General features: G+C 36.8%; 2 protein-coding genes across 5 annotated transcripts; one reads left to right on the top strand and one right to left on the bottom strand.

Annotated features, from left to right (window-relative positions):
• Positions 1 to 16: 16 nt before the first annotated feature.
• Positions 17 to 7717, bottom strand: LOC122351678 (MOB-like protein phocein). Of its 4 annotated transcripts, XM_043248902.1 has the most exons (9): positions 7574 to 7717; positions 5955 to 6113; positions 3294 to 3356; positions 2898 to 2998; positions 2417 to 2459; positions 2237 to 2323; positions 1897 to 1976; positions 945 to 1056; positions 17 to 573 (listed from the first exon to the last, which is right to left on the bottom strand). In XM_043248902.1, the coding sequence occupies exons 1-9, from the start codon at positions 7574 to 7576 to the stop codon at positions 442 to 444; spliced, it is 780 nt and encodes a 259-aa protein (XP_043104837.1). In that variant the 5' UTR covers positions 7577 to 7717; the 3' UTR covers positions 17 to 441. The 4 variants fall into 4 exon arrangements, with proteins under 4 accessions (XP_043104837.1, XP_043104834.1, XP_043104835.1 ...); XM_043248899.1 differs by lacking the exons at positions 5955 to 6113; positions 7574 to 7717 and adding an exon at positions 4047 to 4191; XM_043248900.1 differs by lacking the exons at positions 17 to 573; positions 945 to 1056; positions 1897 to 1976; ... (2 more) ...; positions 2898 to 2998; positions 3294 to 3356 and adding exons at positions 5164 to 5346; positions 5758 to 5847.
• Positions 7718 to 8253: 536 nt separating this feature from the next.
• Positions 8254 to 14003, top strand: hspd1 (heat shock 60 protein 1). Its single transcript, XM_043248422.1, has 11 exons — positions 8254 to 8410; positions 10143 to 10318; positions 10430 to 10765; positions 10857 to 10952; positions 11048 to 11141; positions 11372 to 11540; positions 11722 to 11821; positions 11970 to 12215; positions 12298 to 12472; positions 12571 to 12749; positions 13271 to 14003. Exons 2-11 carry the CDS (start codon positions 10145 to 10147, stop codon positions 13427 to 13429), a joined length of 1728 nt encoding a protein of 575 aa, XP_043104357.1. The 5' UTR covers positions 8254 to 8410; positions 10143 to 10144; the 3' UTR covers positions 13430 to 14003.
• Positions 14004 to 15440: the final 1437 nt, after the last annotated feature.

The following is a 15440-nucleotide window of genomic DNA, read 5'->3' as shown; positions in this document are numbered from 1 at the left end:
CATGGCATACAAAGCTAAAGTATAATCGCAGACTAGGTACAGTCTTTTATTAACAATTGACATAATGAAAATACCATACATTTTAGTTTATTTAAAAAAAAAAAAAAAAAAAAAAGACAAAGTGGGCTGGATAAGAGCCCTCCACCCATGTAATAACTTAACAACGAGGGAAAAGACAGGGTGAATATCACCAGACTTGTTTATAGTCGAGAGAGGGGGAAAAAAAAGAAAGGAAATTCTTATTGGTTAAGCAGGATTTACAATGGAGATGGGGTGAGATATGTACAAGGAGCTGCTGATGTAACGTTTTGATTGTTACAGCTGAATGATGAAATTTGGATCAAATGAAGCATTAGTGACTGGAAAAGTAACATGTCAAATGACTAAAGTTGTAGGCCTCTGCTGTCTGGATTCTAGAGGCTCAAAATGCACAAATACAGCTCAGGCATCGCTCTCCCCAGCAGTGGCACTCTGGACTTCCTCTTCCAGAATGGGCACGATGAGGTTGTCCTTAGACATGAGGTTGTACTTCATCACGAAACGAGTGAAGCGGTGACACAAGAAAGTCTCATTCTGTGGGAAAGAGAAGATCTTTTGAAAAAAAAAAAAATGTTGGTGCTGTTTTGACTGCTTTTTTTTAGCAAACTGTCCAAAGATGCCTCCTACTGACCACAGCAGGAAATGCTGTTTAAATGAACAGTAGTTGCTTTGTCATGACCACTGTCATTATCATGCTTAATATTCACTTTAAATTAATCACAAAAAAATAAAACTCTGCTGTGAGCTGCTTACTTTGACAAGAACATCGCATAAATCTCGTTAGTGAGAAGAGAATTATAATCAAATTTAAGTTCAAGATTGTGAAATGATGCCTGAATAGGAGCACAGCCGACATTCTGTTTTATGAGTGTGTGTTTATGAATTACATAAATGATCCTGCTTACCTCATACTTGTCAAAAATCTGGCGGTGGTGAAAGTAAGCATGGGAGAAAATCCTATAGATGCGACGGCAAACCGAGCCCAGTTTGGCCACAGATGATTCCTTAATGCTGACGCTAGACAGAAAACAGTGGGAGGATCAGCAGTTACAGAAAACATCAACTGCCGGTTTACAGTTATAGAAATGCAGGGGTGCATAAATCTGTTTATTAAGCTCTTCCTAGCTAACCAATTTTATGAAACATTTATACATCTATGATGTACTGCATATATGTAGATAAAGCTGTATTTATTTATAGTAGCTGGATTAATAAAGTCATCATGTGGTGATGGAGCTCTGTAAAGGCTGTAAGGCAAGACCTGCATAAAGTTTTAATGATTAAAAAAAAAAAAAAAAACCTTTTAATTTACTATTGATCTGGGTTATATTGCTCACCCCTAAACAAGAAAATGGTTTTGGGGTTCATTAAAATTCCAATTCCAGGACTCAAAAACAAAAACGAGCAAGGATACATTGGCTCCTATAAAGGAAAAAAAAAACTATTTGGTTTGGCAAAGAATTTTTTTTACTAATTAGTAATGATTATAAATGAGAAATGCCTGCATTTAGCAGTCATTTCTGCAGATGAGGACCGTTTCAAACTTTTTTTTTTTCCATTTAAAGTTTGATGCACATCGTCTCAATTCTCACTAATACGTGAACATCACAAAAGATGTAATGTGACGCAAAACATTTCATTGTAAAATGCATAGACATTGTCATGTAAATATGCATAGACCTCAGCAAACTTCACTAAAAATGAATATTTTGGGTAGCAAATGCGACTATTTCAGTCGCAGTCTGGAGCCCTGAATACGGTTGTGTTCAAGCAGTGCTGAAAGTAAATTCTGCAGGAAACCGAATCTTCAGAAGGAACACTGACCACCCCTGCTTTAATAGACGTTCAATAACTCACCGGCTGGGAAAATACTTGTTGCTGTTGAGAAGACACGCAGCTCCATCGAGAGTGTGCCTTGTGTAGTCAATGGCAGGGCACTGTGAGCCAAAGTAAACAAACAAATCACAATCATCCAGATTTTAAGATTCTCCAATTCAGTCTGTTGAGAAGTTCATTAGGGCTTCAACAACTGATCAATAACAACTGATTTGAACGCATTTTGTGCAAGAAAACTAGAAATTTTTTGATTAATCAAAGACGGATAAATCTACAGATTATACAGCCCTAAAATTCATACATGGGTACAACTTATTTAATACGAAGCTATTTTCTTTTTACTTTTTAAAAGGTCACTCACCTCTTTGGGAGTCTTATGGGCAGCACACAGAAAGATCCACTGCTCAGTGGCAGTCATCTGAGTACACGTGTCAGGATGACACTCGTTCTATGAAGCAAACACATCACACCTTACTGTACAGTCTTCAAAATTGTCTAAAGATGACTGTAAAGATGACATAAGTGTATGAAAGATAATTACCTGCAGTTTAACTGCTAAGCCATTGAGCTCCAAACAGAACTGTCTATATGTATATACAAAACATAATATTTACAATTTACACAGCTCAATAACTCAAGATACAGTAAAAAAAAAAAAAAAAAAACACTTTGTAGACTTTATACAGTCTTTAACTACTGCGTACAAACAATTAAATACATTTTAAACTAAATTCTGTAATTATCTCTATAATTAGACCGTTGACCTTACTTCAACACACCCATAAAGCTAACCATGCTACAAAACCATATCTCAACTCGACAGCAACAAAAGCTTTTTGCAATACAACTTCAACACAAAGTCCATATTTTTATTCAACGTACATAGTAGTTAAAGATGATACATAATTTAATATAACGTGGGACCTATTTTTTCCATCCCAAACTATATATGTCTTTTCAACTTTAGATTGTGTGAAGGATGAAATGAAGGACCTGAGACGACGTTCCCACTAATAATATACCTGAGATGTTCATATTTCCACACCCCCTCATCCTGTCCCTCTGGAGGCTCCATAATCTTCTCTATGTTGGAACAATCTGAACGGATGTTCTGCTGAATATACTGAAAAGCAAAAAACCAAAAAGACAATCCTTAATAACCATTTATTTAAAACATAGAACAGAAGTGAACAAAATGACTTAACAAAATATAATGATCTTCAGCAAATAAATTTGTTCCCCATATAAAGTTACTGTGCTGCTTAAAAGGACTTTAATATTGTGAAGAAAAAAAAAAATCATAGACAGTTTTACGGTGCTTTTTTGGAGCTTGACTGCCTTTGGCCACGGTCTGGAAAGGTGCACCCTTTCAAAATTGTCTTTAGGCCTTCAATGACTTACAAAAAAAAAGCTCTCACCTGTTGCACTGCCAGTGTGCTGTCCATCTCTTCAAAAGACTCATCAGACCAGTTATAGAAGTCCTAATAATGAATAAAACAACCACAGTAAACACTCGATAGAAACAACACTCCAGTATTTAGAACAGTTCAACCACCGTTGAGCAAATTTTGACGGTACACGTGCGATACATATATACGTCAAAGCTATTTATTACCGTTTAAATGTTACCATAGTTTGTACCTACCTATACTAAAAAAAAACAATGGTCCCAATGGTTTCTTTATATATTAGTGACTGAAAAGGAGCAGTGTATAACGCCTAAAGGCACGATGACTCTTACATACAATCGAATATTACGATAACTGTGTTTTATATATAATAATTTAATGTATTTGAGCATCAGAAGTGATCTCCATCCGGGTACTTCCAGGCGGCAGCTAACGCTAGCTGTCTGCTGTTTGCCAAAAAACTAGAACGTGAAAGCCTGGCATTTCGGATACCTCCTGCCTCATACTTCATTACACACACAAGAACATTCAAGACCATAAATCCTATCACGAATTAAATTTAATATGATTTTCCACTAAAAGCATCCATTTGAGAACCATTAGTTTTCTCGGCTACCTGCTAGCTTAGCTCCTTAGCATATTTGCGGCTTCCGCTCGCAGGAGAACAAATCGTTTTTTATGCAAATATGACATTAGAATACACTCTACGAACAGATTCGTGCTTGTTAAACGCTTTCAAACGTTATTCGCTGTTCATTTTACCTTCGCCTTGGTGCCTGGTCTATTCCTCCTCAGAACAGCTGTGCCCTCCGCCATGACCATCTCGACAGATTTAGAGTTTGATTGACAGCGCGCCCCCAGAGGACGAGTAGAGCTACTGCAGGAGGAGCTGAGATACAGTGCCCCCTTCAAACACTAGACTAAAAAAATGCACGACGTCTTAAAAATAATGATCTTATTTTGTTTTTTTGTATTTATTTTTAACTGTTTTATTTGACCCTGGACCTGTCGCATTAACACAGCCTGTGTGAACTAGTCTGAGCGGTTAGCTAAAGGATAACCAGTCACACTTCTAGACTCGATTTTAAATAAGATTTTAAGCAAATGCATTTAAAATATGTTAAGCCTTTAAAAATAGATGCCTGTAATTAACTCCAGGTGGCATCTCATATAGATTTCACTCCTTCTAGAAATCTATTTTATTAGCCGTAAAATTTATTTTTTAACAACTCGGGGACCTTCTCATATAAACACAAAGTCTTGAATCCATTTATATTCATTTCTTGGCACTTTATTATTTAAGATATTTAAATAATAGTAACAGTAAACCAAGTTTCCAAGAGTGGATTACCACATCCACTCATTAATACTGTATATGTGTACGTAATGATTATTCTAAATCATGTCAAATAAGAAAAAGTCATTTTTTTGAACATTTGAATAATTTTTAATGAATAAAAATGTCATGCCAGCTGAGAAACACTTCACTTTATATCACTGTGCTAAAAAGGTAGTCTGGATAACCTTCAGAAGGCACTGTAATGTTATTACTTCAGTTATTCCTTCTGATCACATCCCGTAGCACATATTCATAGTTCAAATGGAATTATTCATGGAATAAAAAGTTGTCTAGTAAAACATTAATTTTTAACCCCTAGTTTACCAATTATTTTATTATTACATTTAAAAAAAATCCATCTGACTCAATTATAAACTTCTACGATGTTAAAGAATTCATATGTAACCATATACTAAAACGAATCGTTCATGAATATGTAATATAAAGTAACTAATTAATTTAGTGTGTATACTACAATTTAGACGGTCATGTTTCAACATTCACATGTTCAATTCCAACCTGTTCCATGAAGAAACAAGATGAAACATCAAGATCACTTTATTTTAAACAAAACTTGATCATACTTATTTACAATTGAATGGCATAGAAAAAAGAAAACAAACATGGAACACCCATTCTCTCTATGGACTCCAGAATGACATAGATGGGACTTCAATCTACATATTTGCCAAGAATATCTCCATCCCGGAACAGGAAATAGTCCTACAAAAGAAAAAAAAGAAAAACAAACAGCCATTGTAAGATCAAGTCACCATTATATTACACCATCATAAATATAAATCGGTTACATTTCTTTTACAGGACGTAGTCAGAATATCACCATATTTCATTTCTGACAGCAATTAAAATAATATAGATGTTGTGTTCAAATGACTTAAATAAAATTAGGTAATCAAGGCCATTTATGCAGTCCATGCAATTGTGAAGACTTTGAGTTCATCTTTTAAATTTATTATAGTGTCTGACCTGACTATAAAAGTCTACAAAAAAATGGCAAGAGTTTTAAAATGGTCTGAACCATAGACCGATATTAGAGGATTATAGGAAATACATAATAATAATAATAAGAAGAAGAAGAAGAAGAAATATATAAATCATGACCAATGATCTAACCTTATCACCAAGAATAACTTTTGTTCCTCCATACTCTGGCAGCAGAACTTTATCCCCAACTTTGACGCAGAGAGGAGTTAATTTCCCATCCTGAAAGACAGACAGTATTTAAACTCTGAGGTACAAGCTGCATCTCACACACTGTAAAGAAAATGCTTAAATAAGATCATGAAGTATGAGTTTATAAAACAAGATACCTTGCTGGTGGCTCCTGGACCCACTGCCACCACTGTAGCCTGCAGCACTTTGGCTTGAGACTTCTCTGGAATCATGATGCCTCCTTTTGTCACCGTCTCTGCAGCTAACCGCTCCACCAACACGCGGTCGAACATGGGAAGAAATTTCCGGAAAGCCTGCTTTGGAGCAAGGACACGTTTAGTACAGTGTACAAGTAGTCTATGCATGTTTTGCAACGCTGCAAAACTAGGGGGTACTGCAGACTAGAAAAGAGAATGAATTCCTTTAATTATCATTATTATTATTTTATTTTAAGTTTTTGCTAAATTGTCAATCTATGCCAAAAGGCGTTCAAAATATCAAATAAATACAAACCTGTTATGATTACATTCACTTTTAAAAAGCAGGCCTATAAGTAATGCTTTCCTAAAATGTACTACGTTAAGTTCTGGATTTTAGATGACTTATTTAAAATCTTTGATTTACCTCCCATACAGATTACAAATTTGAAGACACTAAATTAGATGCATATTTAAAACTGATACCTTTAAGGAAAAAAACAAAACAAAAAACACTATTACTGTTCACAATGTTTCAAAGACAAGAACAGCTGCTTGTCTAAGAACAGATGTGTGTGTGTGTGTGTGTGACCTTGAGAGAAGGTCATGTGTGAGGGGAGGTAGATGGGACAGGAGAGGCTGAGTATTCGTGTGGGGGAGGAGAGAAGTTTGGAGGTTTTGTAAATGTTTACTATCCTGCTGAAGGACAAAAGGACAGGCAACATGATAACCCCCCCCCCAAGGCTGAACGGTTTGGAATGAAGAAGATTCTAGAATGAATCAGTTGTGCATTTCATCTGGCCTCAATACCATTTAAAAGGAAATCATAATTCAAGTCACAAATGTCTTGTATTGCTGTCTAGTAGTCAATGAACTATAAGCATTTTTAATTAATATGCCATGGTAATTTATTACAAGGTTAACAATAAAACTAATAAATAAGTTGTCAACCGCTTGAAACAATATTTCATCTCTGTCAGAATCTTACTAAAAACGAAATAATCAGTTACTGTACATCACAATGCACATGTGTTCGCCTCCATTCAAAATGACCCGGAAGTTCATATCTTGCTAAAACGCTATTGGCTTGATCTTGGAAGCTAGCAGAGTGTGACAACCTCATTCAAGAAATTAAGATGGAAATGTGTTGGCTTTTCACATGTAAGACGTGACAGTACCTGCAAGACGAATACTTTACACGCGTGAACAGAAATTATAATTCCACACACCGCCATATACAATAAAACGGTTATGCTGTAAAATAAATATGCCACCTTTTTAAACTATACACCAGCGATTCGCTAAGATTTTGTGATAGCGAACCGGTGAGAACACCATTCCTGCTCGCAGCGAATCAGCACCCATTTGAAACCTTTCTCACAAACACTCCGTGTACTAAATAACACGCTTAACATCGCATCGATGTGTTTTATTAGAGCACGAAGACATTCCTAACCGTGACCTTGCAGCTGCAACTGATGGAAGCGTTATAAAACATTGTTTTAGTCACACGTGTCAAACCATTCTAGAGACAAGTCATTCAGACGGAGCAGCTTGATAAATAATTTTACGCTTCTTACCATTTTAGCTGATCTTTATGAAAAGCGCGTTCGGCTGAGCAGCATAAGACAGTCACACTGGACCACTTCACTACTGCGATCCACGTGAAGAAGAAATGTCTGGAAGGGAACTGCGCATGCGCCAAAAACTAATCCTTACCGACCCCCATCCTGCAATCTAGAATATTCGTCGATCGCCTAAACGTTAAACAAAGACATTTCAACATTTTTTACTTGTTTCAAATGCATCGTTGATTATAAATAACAAAACATTAAGAAAAAACTACCAAAATTAGTTAATAAAATAACTGACAATACTAACCCACTAAATAATTTTTATTCATAAATACGAATTTATTGACTTTATATTTATTGACCTTTTTTATTTCATTAATAGTATTTAATATATAAGACTCAAAGAACAAAAATCAAAGAAATTTGTAAAACGCAATAGCATTTTTTGTTGCACAAGCTTGACCTCTGACGTCTTTTTTTCTCCAATAGAATCTGAGAAAATTCTCGAACTCGAAGCCCTGGATCGAGCATAACAACAATATAGGATGCTGTTTTAATTCATTTTATTTATATGTTCCTTCAGTATGAACGACATATGTTCAGTTGCATTGAAACAAAAAGCAAATTAAGGCATCTATGCTTTTTAAGAGCACAATGCGTATCTATTGTTTGATGAGATTGAGTTATTCAGATGTCAGGGTGGGGGGAGGTTACCCGGATGAAGAACACATGTGAGTTCAGTGTAACTGCAGCGGCTCTAAAGCGGCTCCTCTTCTTATATCATTCAGTCTGCTGTGCTGACGGACACGCGCATCCCTTCATTCACCTCCAGATCACTCTGCAGTAAGTCAATCATAGCCTTATACTAATTTGTAAAAGCATATAAACATAATGTACTGCATAACGCTATTTACTGGCCTGGAAAATATAAAGATTCACGAAAGGCACATACGTAACGTAACATTTTATAACGCCAGAGATGTCAGTAGGTTATTTGGAGCTGTAAGTAACATTGTGCATGCCTACTGTGTAATTAGCTGTTATTTAATCTTGTCGTATTCTAGAACATTTAGACTTTTATGGCAGGTGCTGATGGCGCTCTTTAGAATAAGTCTACGAGCGACAAATATATTATGCATATCGCATGCATTGCTTGGTAATTATAATGCATCAGTGTCATGCCCGCTTGAATGACTACTGCTTCGTTAGAAAAATAATAAACCTCAGTCTTTACTGAAATATAGTGGCGATTATAGCTTGCATGCTAACTATAGCAAGTTCTTTGATATTGAGGCCTAAGAATTTTGCTCTCATGTTATGTATTAAACGTTTAATCGGCGTCAGGGCTACAATGGTTAATTTTGCTAAAACAAAAAGAATACCCCGGGAACTTTGTAACTTGAACACATGGGGATGAAAGGGATCATTTCCGTCTCTGTCGTGACGCGGAGTGATTTTGACCTTGTGACGCCCTGAACACACGTGGGGTAGATGAAAGACCACTACGAGCTCTCAAAGACGCTTGTACTTTACATTAACACATTTCTGTTTAGTGTAATTATGACCCGTAACCGTCGCTTTTTAAACTTTTCCTCTTCTTTTTTGTGGTTGATGATCTGGCTTTAAACATTGTAGTAACTGTAAAGGTGAACCATGCCAGTGACGATTTTCTCGTATTTTCTAAAGCATGTTTTTTTTTTTTTTTTTTTTTTTTTTTGAGGCCTTCCTATTTTGAACACGGGAGCATGAGGAGGATAAGTTAGTTAATGAATGAATGAATCGGGCCAAGATTTGTAATGCTTTCAGGGGCCGGGGGTTGGGAGGGGGCAAAGACTAATTTTTTTGTCATCCGGATTTGTTCTCATGTGACCTCAACCTTAAGACTTTAATTTTATTTTCGGTGGTTTGGGTGGGAAAGGGGGGTTGAATATCATGCAGAAAATGTCTTCACTGCCTGACAGATATCAATACAATTATGAAAAATCACTTGTATGTGACTATGTTCTATAAACAAAAAAAGAAGCTCAGAAGAGTTCCGTCGGTGACTGTCAGCCAATCAGAAAAGGCTATTTACCAACATCAGCCAATGCCATGGGTTTTAGGCGGGGCTACCTGTTTTATTAAATTTGCTCTCAACCAGGATTCTGAGGGTACCTCAAGATGACTATGTAAAAAAAAATTGTGTGTGTAAATGAATTCTTATATATATATATATATATATATATATATATATATATATATATATATATATATATATATATATATATATATATATATATAATATTATATTATTATTATTATTATTATTTTTAATCCTGCCTTTTTTAATCCAATAATTATTTTGTTAATTTATCTATGGCCTTGGAAAACTTATGGAAAAACAATTGATGAAGGACCCTGAAAATTGTGGACAATTGGGCCCCTGTTCTAAATGATTGTAGTGTTTCTGAAAGCAATCTTTTTTTTATTCTAATGTTGTAAAAAATAACTTGTACTATAAACCAGCAATTCGCTAAGATTTCGTGATCGAATAATCAGAATAAAAAGTATTGTGCTTCTACTCTTTTTCTCATAGAAATGCTGCGTTTACCCAGTGTAATGAAACAGATGAGGCCAGTGTGCAGGGTGCTGGCCCCTCACCTGACCCGTGCATATGCCAAGGACGTCAAGTTTGGAGCAGATGCCCGCGCCCTCATGCTCCAGGGTGTTGACCTGCTGGCTGATGCTGTGGCTGTCACCATGGGACCAAAGGTATGCTGAATTTAAGCGGTCGCCATGGGAACAGCAGATATGCTACTCCTCTTAAAGTCACATTTGTAATCATTAATGACAGCAACGACTAGATTTGCCTCTCTCCTACAGGGTCGCACCGTTATCATCGAGCAGAGCTGGGGCAGCCCCAAAGTCACCAAAGACGGTGTCACAGTCGCCAAAAGTATCGACTTAAAGGATAGGTATAAAAACATAGGGGCTAAGCTGGTACAGGACGTGGCCAACAACACTAACGAGGAGGCTGGAGACGGTACCACAACCGCCACAGTTTTGGCCCGTGCTGTTGCCAAGGAGGGATTTGACACCATCAGCAAAGGCGCCAACCCTGTGGAGATCCGCAGAGGAGTCATGTTGGCGGTGGAGGAAGTCATCAATGAACTCAAGAAACTCTCCAAGCCAGTTACAACACCAGAGGAAATCGCTCAGGTAAGAAGTGCCCTAGAATGCACAATAAATATGGTATGTGTGTTTTTAGTGTTTTTTACTTTTTGTTTCTGTCAATTTTTCTTTGGTATAGGTGGCCACTATTTCTGCCAACGGAGACACCGAAGTTGGTACCATCATCTCTAATGCTATGAAGAAAGTGGGCCGCAAGGGTGTTATTACAGTGAAGGTAGGCTGCTACAGCAGAAGTAGTATTTAGTATAGATGGAATGAGGATTTGATCCTTAAAATATCTCACACTTGGGCTGCAATTCTTGTTTAAAGGATGGAAAAACCCTACATGATGAGCTTGAGATCATTGAGGGCATGAAGTTCGACCGTGGCTACATTTCTCCTTACTTCATCAACACAGCTAAAGGTGTGTATTTTGTAAAACATGTCCATGTGTAACAGTATGATTTTTGGATCGTTCACTCATGAACATTTTTTTCATCATTTACAAACCTGTATGATAAAAGATGTTTTTAAGAATGCTGGTAATTGACTTCTACAATATTTCTTTGCAATAACTGTTTGGTTTTTCAAAATATCTTCTTTTGTGTTTGGAACAACAAGGTTGTAATTTAACAACATGTATTCTGTTTCTAGGCCAGAAGTCTGAGTTCCAGGATGCTTATTTGCTTTTGAGTGAGAAGAAGATCTCCAGCGTACAGAGCATCGTGCCAGCACTGGAACTTGCCAACCAGCATCGCAAACCTCTGGTCATCATTGCTGAAGATGTGGACGGAGAGGCACTCAGCACTCTGGTCCTCAACAGGTTTGTCTTTTAAAAAAAAAACACCTTAGCACAAAAACAAGACGTTTCCAAGAAATGCATGAAATGGATAAATTAAAAATACTTAAAAATGTGGATTCTGGAAGATATGACCTTTTGAGGTTAAAGAATATGCTTATTCTTTATTTAAAGATTTTGAGTTAAAATTAAATGCTGGTTACAGGTTGAAAGTTGGACTTCAGGTCGTGGCAGTCAAGGCTCCAGGATTTGGGGACAACAGGAAAAACCAGCTGCAGGATATGGCAATTTCCACTGGAGGCACGGTATGTTTGTCTGTATTCATTACATTAATAGCATAAAAAAAAGCATATATATGCATGCATGCTTTAACATTCATTATGGCATGAATCATCTCTAGAGGTACTTGCCATTCCCAATAATAACATACGGTCATGATCTTTGTGTTTTCAGGTGTTTGGTGATGAGGCTGTGGGTCTAGCTGTTGAGGATATCCAGGCACATGACTTCGGCAGAGTCGGCGAAGTCATTGTGACAAAGGATGACACTATGCTCCTCAAAGGCCGTGGTGATCCAGCAGCCATCGAGAAGCGTGTGAATGAGATCGCTGAACAGTTGGAGAGCACAAACAGTGACTATGAGAAGGAGAAACTCAACGAGCGGCTGGCCAAGCTCTCCGACGGAGTGGCTGTGATTAAGGTATGAAAGCAGTAAGAATGCATCGTCGTTTGTTAGCATAATGTGTCCTTCATCATGATAAGAAAATCATTCTCTTTATTAGGTTGGAGGAACAAGTGACGTCGAAGTGAATGAGAAGAAAGACCGTGTCACTGATGCGCTGAACGCCACTCGAGCTGCTGTGGAGGAAGGAATCGTCCTGGGAGGAGGATGTGCCCTGCTGCGCTGCATCCCAGCCCTGGACAACATCAAGCCAGCCAATGATGATCAAAAGATTGGTGAGGACTGACGTGTAGATCTCCTTTTGCAGATGTCCTGTAAGAAATAATCCCCTGTTAACTTCCCCAAACATGACATTTATTTTTTGCTCTTAAAGGTATCGACATCATTCGCAGATCGCTTCGTATTCCAGCAATGACTATCGCAAAGAATGCAGGAGTTGAAGGCTCTCTGGTGGTGGAGAAGATCTTGCAGTCTGCTCCAGAGATTGGATATGATGCAATGAATGGAGAATATGTCAACATGGTCGAAAGAGGCATTATTGACCCCACAAAAGTGTGTATTTGGGCTTTACAAATTTGCAAGTTATTGGTTTAAATTTATATGTCAGAGCACTTTCTGTTAATTAATATCTTGACATGTACAATATGTACTGTCCTACATTTATAAACAGTTATTTTTTTCCAATTATCAGTTGTGCTGCTTTTCGTGGAAACCATACTTTTATTATTTTTTAAAATAATTATTTAAATAGGCAGTTCAAAAGAATGGCATTTTTCTTAATTTTAATTACTTTAATTCCACCTTGTTTAAAACCATTTTAAATTAAGTGTTTTTAAATCTTAATATACAGTATTCAACATTTGAGGATCATAGAACAGCTTTAATGAAGTTTTAAGACAAGAATGGATATAGTTTTGGTTTTAGGACAAACCTTTGAAAGGTTTTGATCCACTTTCTTCAAATGTTGACAACTGTATATTTTTATTTTGTTGTGATGCCTAATATAATGTACCACATTCAGGAACATGTTGCTCCTTTATGTTGAGTGAAGGTATTATTGTCTCCCCCTGCAGGTTGTGAGGACTGCACTGCTAGATGCTGCAGGCGTTGCATCGCTGCTGTCTACTGCTGAAGCCGTCGTCACCGAGATACCAAAGGAGGAGAAGGACATGCCAGCTGGAGGAATGGGTGGAATGGGAGGCATGGGGGGCATGGGAGGCATGGGATTCTAAACCCATCTGCACTGACTTTAGTGAAAGGGTTGTGGGCAGGGGACATGATTTGCCCGTCCCTTTCGACTTGGAAAAACCTGCCGAAAATTGAGTGCTGGTGGTCTGATCATGGAGCAAAAGAAATGGACCTTACAGTCTCCCATCCTTCCACCACCATGTCCAATCTTATCTCTCTACTTGTGGCTGAAGACATTACCCTACCGCTTTAAAGACAAGTTCTTGATAATGCGAACAGGGAGAGTCTGTCTGCCTTTGTTCTATAACATTGTGCTCACCAACGTCTAATGGAAAGTGCATTTAACGTACTGCATACTGTCATGCTGTTGTGTTGTATGAATGTCATTGTTGCGTATAGCTGGTTTTGAATCAGACCATCTGTAGGGGCTTTAAAAGCCAGATGTTCCGGTTAAAGTTTGTCTTCATGCGCAAGAAAGTAGTAGGAACTTTGACCAGTTAAAACAAAAAACAAAAAAAAACAATTCCACTTCATTGATCAGTTCTGGGGGTTTTTTTGTACACCGTTCATTGTTTCATATAAAAAAAATAAACCACTCATTTGAGGATTACACAACTATGATGAAGCAAGTAGTTGTTTTGCCTTCAATTGTTACTTTTAGTTTTTCTTACTGAATATAAATTAGGTGATAATGTTCCTGGTTTCATTTCTTAAAGGGATCATTGTCCTAAAAATTAACAAACTCATTTACACATTTATCAACATGCTGTGGAACACTAGATTATATTAAATTGTCCAAAACAACATTTAATGGCACTGAACATCATATTGGACTTTTTTTTTTTCCTTCCTTGCAAAAGCTCCATTTTCCTTTGTGTGAACTATCCCTTTAAAATCTGAGGGTTGAACATCTTTTGGTCTAGAGGTAAGAATGCTGAGTGGAGGGATGGGCGAAAATGTTGCACAGCAGTTTTTACAACAGCCACAAAAGTGTATGCCCAACAAAATATTGAATATAATTAGTGTGCAGTTATTGTAAAGATCTAACTTTTGAGTAGTGGTACAGAAGAGTTTAAAAAAAACTTCATTAAGAATTACTTTGTTTTTAAAGCTACGTTCTCTACGAATGTGCGACAATGATCAACATTTTGTACAATATAGTCATTAATTCTGTATTTTTTATTTAATAAAATTCTGTGTTCACAAAGAAACAATTTTTGTCCTGTTGATGTCATAGTCAGTCACTTGCTTGTTAGAAAGATTTAACATTAACATCATTTTGGTGTTTCCTGACAGTTAACACTATTAAATAATCTTAAACACCTGAAAATAATCCACAATAATCTTGGCATAAAATGGCATTCATAACTAAGGCTGAGCTATGATTTTTAAGAACTGATTGTGAAAAGTGGGTGTTCCTTACCAGACTACTCCCATCCATTGTCTTAGAAGTGAAACCAATTGCATAAACCAAAAAAGCAAGCATTCGTTTCTTCACCATACAAATTCATATAACCAGGAATATGTTCAGAAACATTTAATTCAACATTTCCTTCTGATTTTATGTTAAGTCTTGACAATTACGTGAATAATACAGCAACACTATTTTAGTAAATAATTAAAGTAGATGTTCATTCTTCAACATTCACTGATATATAATACAGAATGTTTAAAAGCATTTTAATAACTTTCTGTAATCAGTTAACATTTTATGAATGTGTTCCTTCAGATTACAATCCCACTTCTATCTGCTTAACTACCATTTCAATGGCTATTTAATTAGTATTTCTTCAGGACGTATTCTGTGAGCAATATGCATATTATTTTACATACTATTCAAAAGTAAAAGTAGTAGTCAGCGTACTGTATATTCTGCACAATTTGCATAATGCTATTTTTTAATTCCAACAGAGCCGAAGAGTTGCATTTAGAATTGAAGGACATCAGTTACTGTCCACTAGGGGTCATGACACAGGTTACTCAGAAGCCATCTAATATTATCCCTCACATGATCACCCTATTTTAAGTGTGGAAACTAGTCAGAACCAGATGTTA

Source organism: Puntigrus tetrazona, chromosome 9 (assembly GCF_018831695.1).
Source record: "Puntigrus tetrazona isolate hp1 chromosome 9, ASM1883169v1, whole genome shotgun sequence".
Taxonomy (NCBI): Eukaryota; Metazoa; Chordata; class Actinopteri; order Cypriniformes; family Cyprinidae; genus Puntigrus; species Puntigrus tetrazona.
This window is presented reverse-complemented; position numbering and strand designations above follow the sequence as displayed.

Excerpts from the sequence above, each read along its gene's own strand:
- LOC122351678 (XM_043248902.1), bottom strand. Across the intron at positions 2,460-2,897 it reads TGGAAATATGAACATCTCAG|ACAGTTCTGTTTGGAGCTCA; the intron begins GTATATTATTAG and ends ATATACATATAG. Across the intron at positions 574-944 it reads AGATTTTTGACAAGTATGAG|AATGAGACTTTCTTGTGTCA; the intron begins GTAAGCAGGATC and ends TCTTTCCCACAG.
- hspd1 (XM_043248422.1), top strand. The coding sequence starts at position 10,145 with ATGCTGCGTTTACCCAGTGTAATGAAACAGATGAGGCCAGTGTGCAGG. Across the intron at positions 10,953-11,047 it reads AGGGTGTTATTACAGTGAAG|GATGGAAAAACCCTACATGA; the intron begins GTAGGCTGCTAC and ends TCTTGTTTAAAG. Across the intron at positions 11,541-11,721 it reads AGCACTCTGGTCCTCAACAG|GTTGAAAGTTGGACTTCAGG; the intron begins GTTTGTCTTTTA and ends TGCTGGTTACAG.